Source organism: Clupea harengus, chromosome 19 (assembly GCF_900700415.2).
Source record: "Clupea harengus chromosome 19, Ch_v2.0.2, whole genome shotgun sequence".
NCBI lineage: Eukaryota > Metazoa > Chordata > Actinopteri > Clupeiformes > Clupeidae > Clupea > Clupea harengus.
Genome location: NC_045170.1, coordinates 15,416,171 through 15,437,057, shown reverse-complemented (window position 1 = coordinate 15,437,057; position 20,887 = coordinate 15,416,171). Strand labels below are relative to the sequence as shown.

Here is a 20,887-nt window from a genome sequence, read left to right as displayed (position 1 = left end):
AAGCCACCTGGCATGGCATGATCAATTTTAATCAGGCCCCCTGTTTTTTGGGGAGGGTAGGGTAGGGCCCGTGAAATGACAAGAAGACAAGAAGCAACACGTCTAGGGGATATGGATGTGGAGAGAACGCCGATTCAAAAATAATAATCATAAAGGATTCAGGAGAGAAGTGGTGAGAGTAGCTGAAAGGACAGGGAGTCCTTAGATGACTCCAGTTGAACAATAGCTAGCGGCCTTGTGTGAGGACACAAGAGGCAGAGAGCTTGTGAAGAGCACTCCAAGCGACAGTTAACTGAAAACATCAACCGCCACAAAGACACACCATCAAAAGCGAAGAATGATGGAAAGCTGTGCAAGGTCTGAGACGAATGGATGGCATAAGAGGAAGGAGAGGTAGTAGCAGACTAAGGGGTTCAGCTAAGTTAGTGCTTTTGCTTTTGCTTTTGCTTTTGCTTGGGGCCGAGGTTGGGGTTTGTGTGAGAGATGTGTTGGGTCAGGGTTAGAACCCAAACTTGACAGTTGAAGTAGACTTAGGGGTAGGATGTTGGTAAGGTGGTGGTTGGGATTTGTGTAAGAAAAGGTTTAGGGTCAAATTGTGGCTACAGTTGAGAGGTATTCATAGTTTTATTTGACTGTTAGTTGTGTGTTCAAAATGGGCTATTCAACAAAGGTGTTGGAGAAAAACCCCAAAAGGTGGTAATAACCCTAATCTAATAACTCTTAACAGAATTACCGAGCACTCTAATTTCCCTTGATTTAACATTCTGTGAAAAAGCAGCAAAAAATAAGCACACACGAACACAAAAAAAAAGCAAAAAACTTAATTTAATTTCTGTGGGATATTAAGCTATCCATTTGCCTGTACCTAGTTATGCAAACAGTCTGCTTTTCTGCAGCCAGTTAATGAGCAAATCAGACAACGACTTCAGGCAAATTATCCAACTGTCAGTTGCAATGTTCCTATTCATCCAGAGTACAGGGCAGAAATAGATTTATTTATCTATTTATTTATTTTTATTTCCCAGTGCCCAGCCCCAAAAGCACTGAGGCGACTGCTCGGTCACAATAAGGGTGCCAGCATGCACAGTCCTGGGAAAGGCTGACGCGTTCTATTCACAGCCTGTTTGTGTGTTACTTGAACTGTGCAACACGGAACGTAAAGGTCACCCCACAAGTGTTTGGATGGCTGTAGAAAAGCACACACACACACACACACACACACACACACACACACACACACACACACACACACACACACACACACACACACACACACACACACACACACACGAGAAAAAAAAGGCCCTTGGGGCAACGTTGGGCTCGGTCGGAATTTAGTGAGCTAAGCATAACCGGGCAGATGATTCATCTCTGTGGCTACTCTGTGTCAGAGCAAGGCAGATCATCTGAGGAAAGGAGCCGCTCGCTAAGACAGTACGTGGTCTCCTTGGTTACTGATAGGGGCAGAGGGTTCCGTAACTCTCCAGTAAAAGAATAAAGAAGAAGAAAAAGATAATGTGTACATGTTCTGATGATCTGATTGCTCCTTGGTGACACATGACTCTGTCTGGAAAAAATAATTGGCTGTAATCGCATGTCGTGTTTACAGTCAACAACATCCCGGCTTTGACCACAAAGAATTCCGGGAGGCTCTGCACCTGTCGGCAAGCAATGGAGGGGAAACCAAAAAAAAAATAAAAAATAAAAAAAATCCCAGCATCAAAGGCTGGATGCCATCCTGGTTTCTGTGATGTGTGGGGCCTGGTCTTACGGTAAAGCGGTCTTCCGTCTTAAAAGAGTGGACTGCAGCTGAACTCCCGGCCACACCACACCACACCGGTCCAGGCCTTACTGGGAAACCTCCTGACATCGTCAACAGTCCGCTCAAGGGGAACAGCGAGGAAAAACGGCATTGGTTCAACCCATCTGCCAAGATGACTTACACACACATTCACGCAGAGCTTACATGGTTGACTTCTGACAGGCAGTGCCCCTTATAAGAGACAGTATTCATGCGGCACACACACCCTGCTGCCTTTCTCAACTCTATGGCACATCTCTCCACCTCATCTGTGTATGGCACAGTGTGTGTGTGTGTGGGTGTGTGAAAGAGAGAAAGAGAGAGAGAGAAAGAGAGAGAGAGAGAACAAGAGAGAGTGTGTTTGTGTGCAAAAGCTTGGCGAACAGACAGCGGTTAGCAGGCACGGAATGAAAATGAGTTTGTTCTGGTAAAGCAAACACGCTGGGAACACCACACTCGCCACCGGGGCACGGCCGCTGGAATATTAGCACCCGGGGGAAAGTCCCGCCGTGCCAGCTCAGATGGCAACCAGCCCCTTCTGCCCTCCAGGCCTGAACCTGATGGCCCAAACCGCTCGGAAGGAAGCATGAGTTCCTTGTTGACATGCACAGGAAAACTCTGTAAACTCACTGACCTAAGGTTTTTGTTTCTGAGGTAGGCCTCAGTGAAGTGAATTTAAGGAGAAATCAGACATGCACCCTACACTCGCTTTAACACAAAGCCACATCCACATCCACACACACACACACACACACACACACACACACACACACGTCTGGTCGCTGAAGTTAACCTTGGTGATCTGGGGCTCATTACGGCTCAGGGTGACTCGGAGAAAAAGAGCAGTGAGGAGAGAGAGACAACGGAGCTTTAAAGAACCCAGTGGCCCAAACACACCATTAGCGTCTCACTATAGGTTTCGTCTTTCTTGACTCTCTGTTAAATAACAAAGAAGAGACCCGGACCAGCTCTGATAGAGACAGACAAACAGGCAAACAGGGCCTACTTATTTAAAGGAAAAAAAACAAAAACAAAAACAAATCCAAAGATGAGCAACCTGCCATGCTTGCTTTCCGACATCCATGAGGGCATCTGGGGGGTAGTGAGGCGAGGCGGGTGAAATCCAAGACACAACAATGCCCGCGGCCGAAACAGTGCCAGGAGACCTCCCGATGTCAGTGTAGTGACATACACACACACAGACAAACACACACACAAAAAGTTGTATAAGAACGCCGCCCCCCCCCCCCCCCCCCCCCACCCACTCACCCCTTTTGCGCATACTGACAAACTGCAAAAGTAAAAGGCCACATGACATTCAAGCTTGGCTGAGCACTAGACTGGCCGCGGCCGGTGCGCTGAGCTGCGCCGAGTGATCTCGATGTTTCACAACAAATAGGCTGGCCTGCATAGGAGACAGGAGCACTTATATAACGCACAGCGCTCGCAGCGGCCTGCCTGCCTGCCTGCATGACAACACAACACAACACAACCCCGACCCTAGACACACTTGGTGTGCTCCGACTGCACACACTGACTGCAGGGAGAGAGCGAAAGAGAGAGAAAGAGAGAGAGAGAGTAAGAGAGAGAGAGAGAGAGTGAGAGAGAGGGAAGGGAAAAGCCCCGAGTAAGGAGGTCAGCCAACGCAGGTCACAGAGGCCAAACGGGAGCGAAGCACAGGCATCTTGGAGGCCTGTGGACATGCAACCCCCCTCCTCTCCTCCCACGCACATATAAATGCACACACACAGACATATATATATATATATACACTATGCACACATAGCAAGTTTGTTATAGTCGCTATATGCCTGATCTGACAGGGCCCCATAATAAAGCGAGCGAGCGTGCTGGCGTGCGCATATGAAGTCCCTTCAGCATGAGGACCCGAGGTGATGTTAAGCCGGCTCGAGTTAGCTCTGCTGGACCGGGGAGGAGAAAAAGGAGGGACTCGCCGCAGGTGAAGCTGACTCTGTCTGTTTGGTGGGGCTTGGACGCGGATAGCGGCGGCGGCGGGAGCCACCGGAGCGGATCTGATCTGTGATCCCGAGTCAGGAGCTGTCGGCAGCTCCCTGGCAGCTGCTCATAACTTGGCCGGCGTCCAGGAGCTCTGGATCAGAAGACAAAAGCAAGTAGGTCAGTGGTGAAATTGCATTCCCATCTCATACGAGTTGATTTCGTGGATTGGCTTGTGCTCCTCCCTCATAGAGCCATAGCCCAGGCTAACGTGTTAGCGTATGCATCCATGCTTCATGCAGTGAAAGGGAAATCAGCACGTTTACTTTCAAAACCGTCCACCTTTCAAAGGAAAATCCTCCACAACATACAAAAAAAGGCACGCAAAAAGGAAACTACTGACAGCATCAGCACCAGAAAGCATCTGTGATGTTTGACACCAACATAAGGAACTATATAGAGAGAGCATATGAACCACTGACCTGGGCCCTACTGGGAAATGACCCTTGGAAAAAGAACCATATAAAGCACACACACAATTTTTTGTATTTTTATATTGCTGGGTGTACTGATGGCAACGATGTGATCACTCCCGTGAGGAGAGCCAACAGAGCGGAGGGCTCCCCCTCCATCATCTCAAAACCCTAATCATAAAAGCCCATCAGGGCCCAACGAACGAACCAACGAATGAAGGGAGCCATAAGCCAGCGGAGCAGTTCCGTTTGACACGTTCCGCCTCCTCAAACTCCTGCCCTCGAGGAACAGAGGCCCAATTTCTCCCTCCTTTTTTCTCAACTCTCTCTGTCTCCCTCTCTGTCTCCCTCTCTCTCTCTCTCTCTCTCTCTCCCTCTATCTCTCTCTCTCTCTCTCTCTGTAATAATGTGAACATTCTCATTTCCCCGTCACCACATTGGAAACCTAATCTAAAGCTTCATTAGGGAGGATGGGGGCAGCTACAGACACCTTTTGATTCGCAGGGAGGATGAATGAATAACTGATACGCCAGGTCGGGGGTTAAGAGGCAGCTGTAGGTCCCTCCTGTGTGTGTGTTTGGGGAGGGGGGGAGTGTGTGTGAATGTGTGGGTGTTTTCGCGACGTACAGATTCAGGAGGTGAATTTCACACTCCACTAGGAGCGCCGTCATTACGATTCCGGCGGCTCTGCGAAGCTTTTGGGAACTCCAGCGGAGCAGAAAAGCTTTAACCCAAAAGCTTAATTACAAATCTACCCTGAGGAAAAAGGGGACCGTGTAGGGATGAGAGACATACAAACCTCAACTCCTTACCCAGCTCAGCCCCCCCCCCACACACACACACCAACCCCCACACACAGACCAGCTCTGTCTCTTTCTCTCTCTCTCTCTCTCTCTCTCTCTCTCAAGCACGCATGGACACACACAGTGCCTCTCCCCTCTCTGTTTGGGTGTGTGTGAGCGAGGGAGAAGAGGGAGACAAACACAGATACACTGTCTCTGTCACAAACTCCCTCTCGCTCATTCACACGTACACACACACACACACGCACACTCTCCGTCTCTCTCCCTCCCTCCCTCCCTCCCTCCCTTTCTCTCTCACACAGTGTGCCTCGAGAGATGATGAAATCCATGCATTTGGGTAGCAAAACAACATGAACATAGCTGGCGTTTCAGTTTTTACCTAACCAAACCAACCACCCACCAACACACACCCACCCACAAACACACACACACACACAAACACACAAACAAACAAGAGAGCTTTCCACCTTCCACTGTCTCAACAGCAGGCTTCCCACTCCAGCGCAGTAGTCGGAGTGGGGGGGGGGGACGCCATGGAGAACTCCAAACATGACCCAGGGCTCACGCCACCGCCGCGAGCCCATCTGTGGGCTACCCGCATAATGAATGCACTGTTGCTTCTAATCTGAGTGAGATTGATTGTGGCCATGCATCAAACAGCCATCAGAGCCTGGCCCTAATTTTTCATCTTTATCAGAACTCTTGACAGAACAACGGTCCGCGCGCCGCCTCATAGAAGATGTGTCTTGATTGGAAACAGCTTGCGCATCCCTCGGACGCCCAAAGGCCCCCACCCCCACCCCCCGCCCCCCAGCCCCGCTAACGGCATTCAAATGTATGCTCCTGGTCACGGATATGCCTTTAATTAAATTAATTGCAATCAGAAGCTGCACCATTCCTTTTGTGCGCAAGGACGAAGGTAATTAAGGTCACCTAGCCAAGTAACCTCAGTCAAGTAGGGGCCTCCATGCAAATGAGAATGCAAAACGAAAAGTAGTTAATTTGGCCTCTTGACATTCCCAAGAAGGCTCTGGGGGCTCCCTCATGCAAATCGCATGCAAATGACGGCGAGATGCTTTTGTTTCCTCCCCAAAAATATCACGGGGGAAAAAGCGCGAGCTCTGCTAATATTTGATGTTCGCAGGTGAAACGGGGGAGAACATGTGGTCTGAGCGGAGGAGGGGGGGGAGTTCAGGACCGTGCAGCTGTCAACGCCGGCAGATCATTACACAGGCAACATCTGGCCCGTCGGACAAAAAAAAAAAACACGAAACGGCCGCTCCTTCTTGGACCAATAAAAACAGGTTTTACACTAAACAAAACCTCGCCTGGGCCACGGCAGAAAAAGCAAAGGGCTAAAGTTGAGCCCACACCTTACACACACACACACACCTTTACATGAGCCCATGTTTTCTCATGTTTTAAACGACCATCACAGATGTACTGAAAGGCATGTTACACCATCCTTTTTTTCGCTGGCTCTCACCCTCACAAACCCAAGTGGATCGACACACACACACACAATCTGTGCCTCAGAGGGACAGAGTGTCATGATGCCACTGGCTGACCACGCTACAGGCCAGGCCTACATGTCAGTGGCAAGCCAATTTACAGATTCCGCCAAATAACTGCTCTGCGCATGGGAGGCCAAGATTAGCTTCTCCACATGGAGACAGCATCAATATGGGGGGGGGGGGGGGGCAGCAAGAGGGAGAGCAAGAGAGCAAGAAGGAAAAGACAGCAAAGCAAGAAGGTAGAGAAGACAAGACAAGCAAAAACATTCAAAGACAAAAGAAAGGGAAAAGGAAAGGTAATTAAATCGCAGAATAGAAAACAGGCAAAAGAAAAAGGAGCAACGAAACACATAAACAAACGAAGAGTAAAATAATGTCCATGTTTCTAATGCACACCAAGGACAGTCACTCCTTTCCAAAGACAAATTAATGGGGAATCAAATTAACACCTGGTTCATATATAGATTCCCCCTTCTATGGATTGGCAGAAAAAGGAAGAATAGGATAATTTTGTTTTCTCTGAACGACTTTCTCCGCTCCTACCCAGGCCTCCAATCGCCGCCTTCATCTCCATCCCATTCATTTCACCACAGAGCACCCGTTGGGTTGGGGCGGCAGACCCCGCCAGAGATTCTGAGTCAATGAGCGCCAGTGATGTTATTGATGATCATTCCCACGAGCAAAGGCATTAGTGCTGGACATTCAAACCAGATTTTCTCTAATTTAATATACTTCTGTTTCGTTAGAGGAAATGCAATATCGTGTTTCGGTCGTTATATTGGGCTTAAACCATCTTGGATTTAGACGTGGGGTGTATGCAGATTTAGACGAATGAGTGTAGAAATATAGAATATATCTTTTGAAAGAAATTAATAAATAAAATGGTGGAAAATGAAAAGGAATCACTACATTCCCCCCTTGGGACCAGTGTGTTAAATGATCATTATGGACATGAGGAGATGGGATTGTTTGAAATGTGTGTTTAAGAAATTAAGTGAAATAATACTTTTAAGGGAAGCCCAGTGTGTATCCATTAATCTGCCAAAAAGGAATGTGTATATGAAATATCACAGACCAATTATGCAGAGCTCTGTAACGAGTTAGCGAATGAAACTATTCATCTTAATTTGGAAGGCTTTAGCAAACAAAAACAGCATCATGCGTTGATTACATTTTGGCTTGGATCATGCAGCAATGATGGGCCTAGATATCCTGTTTTTTTTTTATTGTTTTGTATCTGTTTGATGCACCTCAATTTGTCATCCATAGCTCCCAACCACATCTAAAAAAAAAAATGTAAGTCTACATCTTATCACCACACCTTGCTAAGCTGACACTTTCATTTCACACCCATTGAAGTCAACATGAATGTCCCCTGTGGAAGACCAGTTAAAGGAGCAAGTGACCAGATGACCAGATGACCACTGACTGAATGTGAACGCTGGCAATAAACGATAGGCATATTCCAGCCAAGTGATTTTCAAATCATTGAATCTGCTGGTCTCAAATTCAAGTGCATGGCAACTGTATGGCAACGCTGATCATGACGTCTCCCATCATTCATAGCAATAAGATGACCCGTCTTCTCTGTCCTCGTTGGATTTAATACTTTCAGTTCAGCCACGGCAACAACAACAGAATAACAGAACGTGCCCAGAATGCATAGCAAGCCTCTCTCAACATTGCCAATAATCTCTGCATCGCTGCAGACCCGACGTTTGTGAGACAGTGGTGGCCATCATTACCGAAAGTTATGAGGTTATGGCAGGCAGGCGTCACCTCTGGTCGAGGGAGAACAGAAGACCTGGGGGAAAATCAATCATATCTCTTTGTGCTGGTGCAGAGCGAAATCTGTCAAAGTGATTCACCATCACCTGTTTGCTGTCCCACAATCCATCACGGCTCTTTTTAGTCATAATGGAGGGGGCAGAGGTCACGGAGCCCCGGCGGTGTGTGGCGCGGAGAGCCATTGCCGGGGGAAAGAGATTGTTGTCCGCAGGAGGAAAGAAAATGAGAAGAGATGCGATGCATTACACACAGTGATCAACTCTTGAGAGTGATATGTGCTTCGGGACACACCAGTTGAAATAGATATCACCTGAGATGACCGCTAGCTGGCCACTATATACTATATAGGGGGTTCACTTACTTTTGCACATACACTAATTCCATGTTTCATGTAGTTTTTTGGCTAATCACACAATTCCCTCTAAACAAGTGCATGCAATTGATAAACATAAACCTGACATTTCATATAAGGAAAACTGGTGATGATGAAATAGAAAAATCATGGTAAAACAACAGAAAACTCTACACTGTTCAAGGGGTTCACACACTTTCAAGCAGCACTGTATATATATATATATGATCAGATCATATTCATGATTAGAATACTGTGTTGGTGTTGCAGAAATTTCTAGTTCGTTCACCTGTCAAAAATATTGTTTTGTATATTAGTATTGTGGTGGGTCAGTTGTCATGAATTTTAAGAGTGAGTAGAAGGCAACGGATTTACTTTCATTTGATAATGTGCCATGAATCCACCAAAGAATGGAGCTAAAACTCACATTGAAATTGTAAGCCTTGCACTTGCTACTGTGCTGTGAACTTGTGAGAAAGGGGTGTTTTTTTGTGCTGGTAAAAAGATTCAGCAGCACATCTGAGTAGTGTTACACACCTACTCATCCCTTCTCTTCCCCTCTCTCACTCCCTCCTATTTCCTTCTTTCCCTCAGCTGTGCACAACAGGCTGAGTACGAATTAGCACATGGCTACCATGACCTCCAGTAACCCCGCACCAGTGGCAACTTCAGCTTCGCTGAGCTCAAAGTGTACCCCACCACCGGACTGTTCTCAGATCATTTCCTTGCTGACCCTGATCACATGGGCTTCATTAGCATCTGCAAAAATGTGCACTGTACTGAGCGCAGTGCTGCGTGTCCTGTGTCGTCTGCTGCTGCTGCTGCTGCTGCTGCTCACGGTCCACTTTCTTCCTGAAATGAAATTGATTAGGCTGCCTTTGTCGGCCCAGTCACTGTGCTGGGTAGGAATAACCCACCTGAAGTGGCTAATGACCATATTCCATTGACCTGCACAGTCGTGCCATTCACATGAGGACATCAATGAGCATGAATGCATAATGCGAAAAGGGTACACCGTGATATTAGACACCTTATTCCACCGGCGGACACACACACACACACACACACACACACACACACACACACACAAACACTATGCACCTATGAGCAAACAGCCATTTCTGGCCATGATGACATATGTGTATTATTCTCTATTTTGGCAGTTTGTGGTCGAGGAAGCAGTGGTGGACAGCAATCCGAGGCACCAAAGTCTGAACCGGTGGGCGCAGAGGAGTGGGGAGAGCGCCGGGAAGAGAGAGAGAGAGAGGGGAGCCGCTCCCCAACACTCCCATTGGGCAACGGCACGCCGCAAATTGCAGCGTAGCTGCGTTCTCAGCCAATCGGCTGCCGCCTAAACGCTTGATGGTGTACGCTGCGAGTGTGTGAGAGCGTGTATGTGTGAGTGTTTTTTTTTTTTATGAATGAGCTGCAGCGTGCATGCAAAAGTACTACCACCACCATGCTTGCTGCACACGGCGTGAGGCTTCCTTTAGGTTTTTTTTTCTCCACTGACTCTCTCCTCTGGCAGATAAAACAGAAGAAGAAGAAGCGTATAGAAGTATGACTCTTCTGAAATACCACTGAAGCCCAGCTGGATGTCTGCATGCGCTGAGAACGGACAAGTCAGTCCATTTCCGAGTGACTGTCTAAATAAGATTGATAAGATGAGGCAGAGACACATTATAAGACCATCAACTATGCACTGAAGAGACCCCAGCATACAGTTGTTGGACCCGTCGAAATTCAACATCAAGGGGAATTTACGTTACGCCAAACCAGTGCAGGTGAGTATCCTAAAGTACCTAATCCAGGCGGTGGGGAAAAATCCAATAAAAAAATTAAAATCTCACATTCACAAAAATCACGAATCACAAACCAGCAATTCCAATGAATCCCGTGACTTTCTATGAACTTTCTGTCTGATGGGGGAAGGAGAGAGGAAAAAAAGAAGTGGGGAACTGGGTTAAGTGCGTCTCACTTGGCTGTGGTGGTTCAACAGTGCCACCTAGAGGACGGTGCCGGCAGCGCGCCACCAGAGGTGCCACATTACATCACCGCATAGCGCACGCCAGCTCGGCTTCGCTTCCCGGCGCTCACTGCTGCGTCTCCGCCTCAGACAAAGAGCAGACACACACACACACACACACACACACACACACACACACACACACACACACACTCTCTCATACACACACACACACACACACACACACACACACACAGAAGCTCAAGGCTCAGCCAAGGCACAGTCTTCAAGGCTCTGCGAGATAAGAGGAGCGGTGCACAATGAGCTCGTCAGTCAATCTGCTCACTCTAATGGTCGCAGCCTGTTCCTCTGGCTCCTCGGCACATAATGAAAAGCTAATAGGATGTCTGACAGCCCCCTGTGACAGCCGCCAACACAAGCGAAAAGGGGCTCCTTTCTCTCGCTTACCCATCGTAATTGCAACTGATATGATGGTGCCATATAGGTCTAGGTAACGTATAGGCGCTCTCAAGAACGGCATATCATGGGGGGCGACTTACACCCGCAGGGTGGGAACGCCGGCTACAGGCACCAATGGAAAAGCATCAGACAAAGGAGAGTCTATTCCTCGGGCTTGGTGCAAAGAGGGAAAGAAAAACACCTTCCCCGGGTTTAACAAGGTGGCCAGTTAATAATATTTTGACATTACTGCACTCAGGAGACCCGGAAAGGTACCCAGGGCGCACTTTAATGGGGTGGTGCTCTTCAAAGCCGGCTGCTACTATGAGGAAACACTGCCACCTCAAGTTCGGAGCGAGGAAGATCAAGGCAGCGTAACAAAGAGGAGCACCTCAGACACACACCCAGGCTGCCAGTGCTGGTGCACTAAGAGTCAAGACCCTCGCGATTCTCTGTAGTGGCCAGTCTTACATAAATGTACCCAATAATATGATCATTTAAAGAGAAGAGAAGGAGAAATGAGGGGGGGGGGGGAGTATAAAATGATATGGGCATACAGTTAAAATGAGAATTGGTATGTGTTCAGAGGACGCGTTGACTACCGTAAAATGATTTGGTGTCAAAATGCAATCTTGATTGCCAAGTCCAGCCAGGCACTGTGATGATTCATTTTCACCAATATCTTGCAATCAGCACCAACCACTCACTTTCTCTGGAAGCTGCTAAATTAGACACACACACACACACACACACACACACACACACACAAAAAAACAGGTTGAAGCAGGAGTGTCGCTCAAAGAACAAACCCCAACTCTTGGCGACATTTAAACCCCCTTGACAGAAGAAAATCAACTCATTTGTACCAGTGACCCGTGGACTTGCTCCACACAATCGCCACAGGCCTCCATTTAAGACTAGGGGGAGGAAGAGAAGAAAAAAAAATAACTTTTGTTCTGGGAGACAACCTGCTCTTCAGTGTGAACAAGGCCATCAATCAACCCTAAGGGCACTCGCTTCAATTAGAGCAAAGCTAATTGGGGTCCTTGACCCCTATGTAGGAAGGAAAGAAAACACACACACACACATCTCTACCTGTTCCTGAGCGCCAAAGTGCCGGTTAGCAATCTAAACCCCCAACTCCCAGTATGAGGATTTAATTCCATGCCTAACCACTGGTTCAAGGTGGAAGTTGGGTTTGGATAAATTGGATAAATTCAAGTTTGCAACTAGGAAAGCAACACAAAGTGAGGTACAGCGGGAGCATCTTATATCGCATGATTTCATGTGTGACCCTGTGTGTAACTGGATGACATTTCCCACCATTAAGAAACTCCAACTCGGCTGAGGGTATCCAAATCTAATTAGGGAGCGATGAACTGATAGGTTCATGATACACCCTGAGCTCCTTCACGGAAGTACTTACCAAACAGCTCGTGAATGTCATAGTAAACAGGTACACATGAAACCCACTAATAATCCCTTAATACCCCGGTTCCCAACCTGGACTCTGCACCCCCTCAAGGGGGCGCCAAAGGTCACAGGGGGTGCACAACGCTTTGTCTGCTCTGGGGTGGCCAAAATTAGATTAGCTCATGTTGAAACCATAACAATCAAAAATCTGTATATAAAACATATAAATATATATAAAAACTTAAAAAGATCATTACTTTGGTCCCCACTCAAAAGTAGTAGGCCACACCTCTGTGCTCCATGCTCTCAATCAGTTTCAGCTGGCCAGCTCAGAGACTAGCTCATCCCTGTTTTTCCAGCTGTCAGAGCATCACTTCTTTTCTTAATAAAACATGTCTGAGAAGCTTAAAAGTGCTGATGAGTCATCATCAAAAAGAAAGTAAAGCATCTCGAGTTACTTTCACTTTGGTTTTATTTGTGGCACGAAGCTAGCTAATGGTATACTAATGTATGAATACATGTGGCTAAAAGGAATATTAATTATACTAACCGAAGATAACTGGGACAAACTTGAGAGAAGGAAGAAAAAAAGCCAAATTGATGTTGATGCCAATTGAATTTATGCCAATGAAAATTTGGAATGAACCACTTTCTTTTGGTGTGTGTGTGTGTGTGGTCTGTGGATCAGGTTTTTGTTATATTCAAGAGGCTCCAAGGAAAAAAGGTTGGGAAATACGGCCTCTAATTCAACGATAGTTCAGCAACATTAAAATTTTCAAGCGATATATCTGGACCACACCTGACCCATCTCAAAGACGTATCCAATATGTCTGACAGATACAAGCTCGCCTTCAAAATTAGCGAAGTTTATTGAGCCTTCAATTTCAACCCCACATTAAACACACCTCTTTGATATCCAAATTCATCACAGTCTGGTCATTCTCTGTGGTTCCCGTCTGTGGGATGATTAGAAATGTGAAAAGAAAAGATACCACCTCAGCTTTCAAGTCTCCAGATAACAGGAACATGCTTGTATAACACACACTTTAAAAAGGAGAACTCGCTTATGTGCACATTTACTCAGCATTGAAGCAGAGCCATCTGTTGTGCTTCAGGTTTAAAGTTAAGGCAGGTGAATTTGTGGAGGACTTCACATCCTTATATTCCCGATCCCTTTACTAGGTGTGGCTCTAATCATTTCTGACCACGCAATCGAAGATCCTTTATAGTGATCGGTCTAAAAGACTCTTTTGACTTCAGGCTGCAGAATGAAAGTCTAAGTGTACAAACAGCTCCAACACATCTTTATTAAAACTTTTTTTTTTAGTTTTATGTACAATTCACACACACGCAAAACAGCGATAAAAAAAAAAAATTAAATTAAAAAACAAAACCTTCTACATGTGTTAAATTCGCTCCATTGTAAGTCGAAACAAATTTAAATTAACCCTGATTCAATTCTGCATTTCCTTTTAATTTTTTTAAAGGTTCATAGCTCATTGTAATATATCCTCCGCTAAAATGCCACTGAAGAATCTTTTTTTTTTGTTCAGAAAACATCAAGTCAACCACATCACCGAGAAATAACTTGAGTGAACATGTGATGAATGTTCTCATTACATGTGGTCTTTGGAAAAAAACTGCATCAAATGAGCGTCGAAAACTCAACTGGAACATTTTAAAACAAAGTTTGAGGTGACTAACCATGATTTCAAGTCTGCTAGGCCTCTCTAACTGAATCAACCGAGAGAAAGCCTGGGCACGCCATGTTACATTTAGCTCAGCGTTCTCCGTCGGATTACTGATCAGGCACTAAAAGAAAAGATGTTCGAGACAGAAGATGACGACGTCCCCCCCCCACAGATATCACAGAAAAGATGTTTAGGGCAGTTCATAGATTGATCTTCTACGAAAATTTAACAGATATGAGTGAGAGTTACATGTAGGAGTCCAATCAATGGCAGTTCTTGAATAACACATCAAATATTTGCATGACTGCTTCTTCCTCACATGTACAAGTGCAGCAATTTTAAACAACTTGTCGAGCAGAACACACATTATCCGAGAAACAAAAACAACAAAAGGCACAATGTTTACATTATAGGGTGTAAAACGGTACACTTTGCCATTTGGGGTACTGACATGTATACACCATTCCAGCACTGCCAACACAAAAATCAACTCCATGATTTCGCTAGTGGCACAAGAAAAAAATAATCCTAGGCGAACTAAATCTCTTCTTTTGGTGCAAATTGCACTGCTCACCATCGTTCTAATGACGGTTAAAGCACACAACGGTGTTTGTAAAAGATGTAAAGTGACTACTTCTGCAAACTGACAAATTCTACTGAATCTCCCAGAGGAACTATTCAAAGAGGAACCACCATTAAAACACAGCTTTTGAAGGAAATGATTAATGTAAAACCTGTACATTAAAAAAAGCAAGCTCAAAACAAAGAAATCATTAAAAATCACAACTACTCTGCTCAAGAGGTAGTCTACAAGTACCTAATGCATTGACATCAGAGCTTTGTTTAGATAAAATGGCTTTCAAAGAACAAGGACAGTCTTCACCATATTCGTGCTTGAAGGCAATACTTCATCTCTTCATTCAAACACAAACATACCATTTCCCGCAACGGTACGTCCCTCACGAAGCATATTTATAGGGGATGTCAAGTGTTTACATTTCGAGTAGAAATGTACACAACCATACGTCTGCAAATTTGCTTGTAAAAGGTAGGATACCCAGTCAATGGGTATTAACGTGACTGCTCAACTGAAAATAAAAAAAATAAACCAAGCCAAATAAGAGAAATTCTTTCACAACAAATAGCTCGGAGTGAATTCAACCTCCTGATTCCTTTTTTTGCCCACCGGCAGCCCGCCCCCCCCAAAACGATGATTAATGATGAAATGCATTGATCAAGTATTACATTTAAAGTGGCCCTGAGATACTCGTAGCACTAAGGCTGGAGCATGTAATGCCTCCGTAGACAGCATCAGATTGATTTACTGGGGGTTAGAAGTAATTGCCATTTTCTATTTAAATTTTTGTCCAAATGAACCTACGCATGACTGCTCCAGCTAAATCGTCTGACCTTTTGAATGTTTTCAGACGGCTGGAGATTGAGCGGCTGATGACTTGTAATTTCTCCTTTTGTCTCCTTTGTGTGTGATAGGAGGGTTGGGCCATTTCCATTTCATTGCCTCCAGTTGGAGAATGGCGGATTCTACGCATGCGTTACGCCAACCTTTTCCTTTTCAGGAGAGAAGAGAGACTACACATCTCTCATGCAGTTATGTTCATTCACCGCAAATATAATCACACACACACACAGCAGAAAAAGGAGAGCAGGGAAACAGTAGTGCGAACTGGCCAAAAACTGACAGACATGAGCATTTTGACAATACGCTTGCAAATGTATGCAAAACCGATCGTAGACTTCTCAAATGTGTAGGATACGGTGCTGTGGTGCTAACTGGCATCATAGTACAACAATCGGGGGAAAAAACGAGCTGAACTGAACAAAAACGAGGGGGGGGGGGGGGGGGGGGGGGGCAACAAAAAAAAACACGCACACAACACAGCAGTCTTTAGCTTCAAGAGCACCAACAAAAGTCTGTGGCCAAAAGCATCCTGGAGTGTAAAACAGTAGTGTGACCACAGAACCTGTTGACCAATGAGACGTTTTCATGCACCACCACCCGCCCGTGCTTCACCTACTTTCCAGACCACCTCGAGTCACCTCGCTTCTCCCAAACATAAGGTGCACGTGTCACCAAAGAAGTGTCCCCAGGGTGAACTAATTCTCCCCGCTCTTGGTGATCGACCTCCCCCCCCCCCCCCCCCCCCCCCCCCCACCACTACTACTCAAACGAAAACCTCATCAGCCATTCTCTAATCCGCTCCTCCAAATCACCGCTTCAGGGGGCTGGGAGTGGACGGGGATCAGTTGCAAAGGAGGTCATCGAAGTGGAGCGTGTCCAGGTCATAGGAGTCAAACAGGTCGTTGATGCCCTCGTCGTCCTCGAGGCCCAGCATGTAGTCGTCGCTGAGCAGGGCGGGCGAGAGCGTGACGAAGGGCATCTGGTCGTCGGTCTGCTGGAGGATGGCCGACAGGGAGGCCGAGAGGGGAGAGAGGGGCGGCACTCCGAGGTTCGGCAGCTGGCTTTTCACCGGGGTGCTGCAGCCGTGCGAGTGGGCGCTGCCCATGCTGCCGCTTCCGCCGCCAGTGCCGCCGTTCACTGTGATGCCGTCGCTGGACACGCTCTCTACACAGCCGAGGGAAGAGATGGATGGACAGACACAAAGAGGTTGACATTGAATTATCCTGTCTTGTTTGTCCTCACTGCTCTACATCCAAGGGGTTGAATGCTTCCCCTTTCACAGAAAAGAGCAATCCCAGGTATCCAGACCACAACTGGTTCCAATCAAGAACCTATAGGAACCCCATTTTCCTTTTGTTTAAGTACTTAGTGGATACATTACATGTATATTTATTTACTTCAACTCCTTTTAAATGTATATACTCTAAGACACCTAGACATACCATACTTGTGCAATTCCCTGTGTGTATCGAGTCTGCATGGTTGTATATGTATTGCTTATGTGTTATTATTGCACATTGTATTTGGACTGGAGTGTTCCCAAGGCAAGTTTCCATGCAATTGTTGCCCAGACGCATTGTACTGATGACTCAAACAACTTTTCTCGTTCTCGCATTTTCTAAAGTGCTGTGTACATGAAGGCAGTGTGTACTAAGCATGTAACAACTGTGTGCAGACAAAGGCACTCCTTACATTCACACAAACAAAATGCATGTCGGGCAACACAGACACCTTGACTAGAAAGTCGGTATTCGTGAACCAAACCTGTAAGCTCTTCATAAAACATGCCTACTGGGGAGGTTTTATATAGCACATCCACAGCACTGTTCACAAATACTACTCCAGTTAAATGCTAAGGGGGCCTTAATAGTGCCTGAAACTCCTCCATCCGTTCCTACGTTTACAGGGGGCCAAACATTCTGTTTATAATCCGATAGCCCAATCGAAATGAATCTGCCACACGTAATCACCTCAACTGCAAAAACCCAATCCCAATGCAAATGAAAAAACTCAATCGGATTGAAAGGGCTAGGTTAAACCTTTGATATTCTAGTGCAGTGGTTCTCAACCGGGGGTATGCGTACCCCTTGGGGTACGTGAAGGCAGTCCAGGGGGTACGCGAGATTTTTTAAAAATATATTTAAAATTAGCATCCATTAAAAAATCCTTTAAGTAAGTGATAATGTATTGTCCGGAGGTCATTATCCAATAATAAATCCGGACGGGGCGAACAGCACCCCGACGCGCAGCGACACTTGTAAAAATAGTTATTATACGGCTCTTCAGAATGTTCCAAAAGTTGCGTTGATTTGAATGGGCCACCCCAACGTTTGCAGGTCTGTAATGTATTGATATTCACAGCTGCAAAAAGTTAATGACCGCTGTCATTGGCAACGGGTTTTGTGCTTGTAATTCACATCTTTCATAGCATATCATTCAATCATATCATATCAAGTAGTCCGGTCATTTAACGTAACGGAAAGTCATTGTAACTTGAAGTCAGCAAATAATGGGTTGCTATGCAACACTTGAAACTTGAAAGTTCTATTAGCCTGAAGAACATTTTTTCTTAGTGGAAATCACGAAACGGCAACAAAATCATTAAAAAGAGGTATTCTGGAGGAATGTCTTCTATCGTTTTGGCAAGTAACTGTATAATAAGCGGGAATTTTTTCGCTAAAACATGGGAGCTGAACACACACAAACGTGCGTTGGCTCTCTCGAGGGAGAATACTCAACCGGTTGTTGGAATTACGATCTGAAGTACATAACTTTCTGATTGAGCACAGATCTCCCCATGCCACCTTGTTCCAGGACACAGACTGGCTTGCAAAGATGTACTATCTGGCAGATATATTCAGCAAACTGAACAAACTGAATATGTCTCTGCAGGAAAAGTAGCAGTTCACTAATCAGGAAACACTCCTGGATATATCATCTGACTGTGGCCTCCAAATGAAGTTTGCCACATCCACATTCACACAGTTTTGGGTGTGTGTGAAGCAGGAGCACCCTGACCTGGGACAGAAAGCTTTGGAGCAGCTACTATCCTTTGCCTCCACATATTTATGTGAGGCCTCTTTCTCTGCAATGACTGATCTAAACAAAGCAGAGAAACAGATTGTGCCTGGAGAAGAGCTTGATCACAGCAGTTGCCTCCCTGCCACCAAGACTGACAAAGATTCTCAGTGAAGCACAAGCACAAGTTTCTCACTAAAATGTAATCGCAAAAGCACTCAGTTCAATCTTCAGTGTTGACAATGTTCAATCTTCAGTGTTGACAGTTTAATAAATCAGACAATGATGGCATAGCGCTGTGTATTACATATTTTTTTCAATCAAAAATGCTTTGCGCTGGTAAGGGGGTACTTGGCTGAAAAAATATTTCACAGGGGGTACATCACTGAAAAAAGGTTGAGAACCACTGTTCTAGTGGATTGGAAATTATTAGGGACTAACAGCTACGCAAAAGCACAATCTGAAGTTATTCTGATCACTGTGCAAGTATGGGTTCAGCGCATGTTCAACTTCTTCCCATTGCCCTTAACTGGTGGAAAACGAAGTGAAGTCTGTTTCAGAGACCATCTTAATAAAATGGACATCTTGAACGATCTTAAAATAGTTTGTCTTGCAGGAAAGAGGGCCACTGGTGCAGGATAGCCAACTATACCTTGACTTTTGGTATATAACTTCAGTTCAGTATTGCTAGCCAAGTTATGTTCATGGTTGTCAAAGAGCCAAAAATGTAATTTAGCAAGGATATGTTGAATTACAGAATTAGATGACTAGATATCGTCATCAACACCGCATTTCCTGTAGATAGGCCTGTGTACCCCACCCCCCCCACCCCCAATTGTAGCCATAACCTAAAATATATATATACACTTTAATTATGTCTGTAAAGTAGTAACAGGAAAAATATTACATTTATAAACAATTGCACTCAAAGGTGTATTGAAATACTTGAAGGTTCGGACCTGGAGACCTTTATATATAGTCTGGTCTTGAACTACACAAGAATGTTTCACGCATCATTAGATTAGTAAATGTTCTGATCTCCCCAATGCTTGCTTTCACATGAAGAGGGTTTTTTTGAGGTCTTGAGGTTTTCAGAAAGGGTCAATTTGACCAAACTGTGTGGGTGGGACTGATTTAGGTGCACATCTGAAAGCAAACTAGGGAAACCCTGAAATGGCATCCGCTGATAAGTGAAGCAAGGAAATTGGGTGGCCTGCTATCTACTTTGCAATGTACTAGGCTAACCGCAATGACATTGAGGTTTTAACATGGACTAATAGCCTATAGATACATTACTGCATGCTGTAGTCTCATTTTTTGCCCTGGAACCTGTGAAACCAACTCCCCATTTTCTTCCTTTCTTTTAAATTATAATCACAGAGCAGATACTTCTGCTGGGGCCTGATATGAAATATTGCCTCCCGTCACAAAGGCACAGAACTCCAAGTCCATGTCAGCCATTGCCTTTACTCTAAAGTGCATTAAAATACTAGTTTTGGGGAAGTTTTCGGTCAGCAGCATGTCTTGCCAGTGCAAACAGTACTCCTGATAAAAGCACCCAGAGGAGAGCTCACCTTGAGACATTTTGACAAAGGCGGTATGGTTCCCGTTCACATCCAGGCCATTCTTCGTTGGGCTGCCGGGACGGTTCTCATCCGTGCACAGGAAGACGTCGATGGGGCCCTGCGAACTGCTTAGGTGGACCTGTAAACTCTGCCAGGAAGACATGAAAGCATTACAGACACTCAAGTCTCCTCACTTTTGGCACCTCTTTACATGGGAGGATGCCTCTGGACACAAACCAGCACAGTTTGGGGTAAAGTGCATATTAACGGTCATAAGTCAGGTCCTGACTTCTCTTACCACGTAGAGCAGCTTCTTTATAACAAAGATTATTAGTTAGCTGTGGTATGATCACGGTTATGTAGGAAAGAAAACACTTCCGAGACTCAGTCTCAGTCGCAAAATAGGTTTGATTATTTGTGACAGATTTGTTTAGAAGCTAAACTCCCAACACCGGCCAGAAATGACCTAATTGGACTTAACTAGATGCCTAAGAAGAACCTACCTCTTTGGGATCAGGCACTTCCAGTTTGGTCTCAAGTGGTGCTTTGACCACAACCACCGTCTGGTCGCGGAGGCTACTGATCCTACGGATGTCCTGATAGCTGACATACGCATATGTGAGGGCAAGGTTAAGGAAGGTCAGGTGAGAGGGGTGACTGACACTTTG

At 45.6% G+C, this 20,887-nt stretch overlaps 1 protein-coding gene across 2 annotated transcripts in view; it reads right to left on the bottom strand.

Annotated features, from left to right (window-relative positions):
- e2f3 (E2F transcription factor 3) overlaps positions 1-20,887 on the bottom strand; it is a 49,514-nt gene that overhangs the window by 23,616 nt on the left and 5,011 nt on the right. Inside the window, exons 5-7 of one of the 2 annotated variants that reach the window (XM_012818313.3) lie at positions 20,723-20,837; positions 20,229-20,367; positions 16,394-16,800 (exon numbers count right to left, since the gene is read on the bottom strand). In XM_012818313.3, coding sequence (XP_012673767.1) covers positions 16,478-16,800; positions 20,229-20,367; positions 20,723-20,837 — 577 coding nt within the window. In that variant the 3' untranslated portion in view covers positions 16,394-16,477. Of the gene's footprint in view, positions 1-16,393; positions 16,801-20,228; positions 20,368-20,722; positions 20,838-20,887 lie in introns of those variants that run through there. The other variant, XM_031585621.2, reaches the window with a different exon arrangement.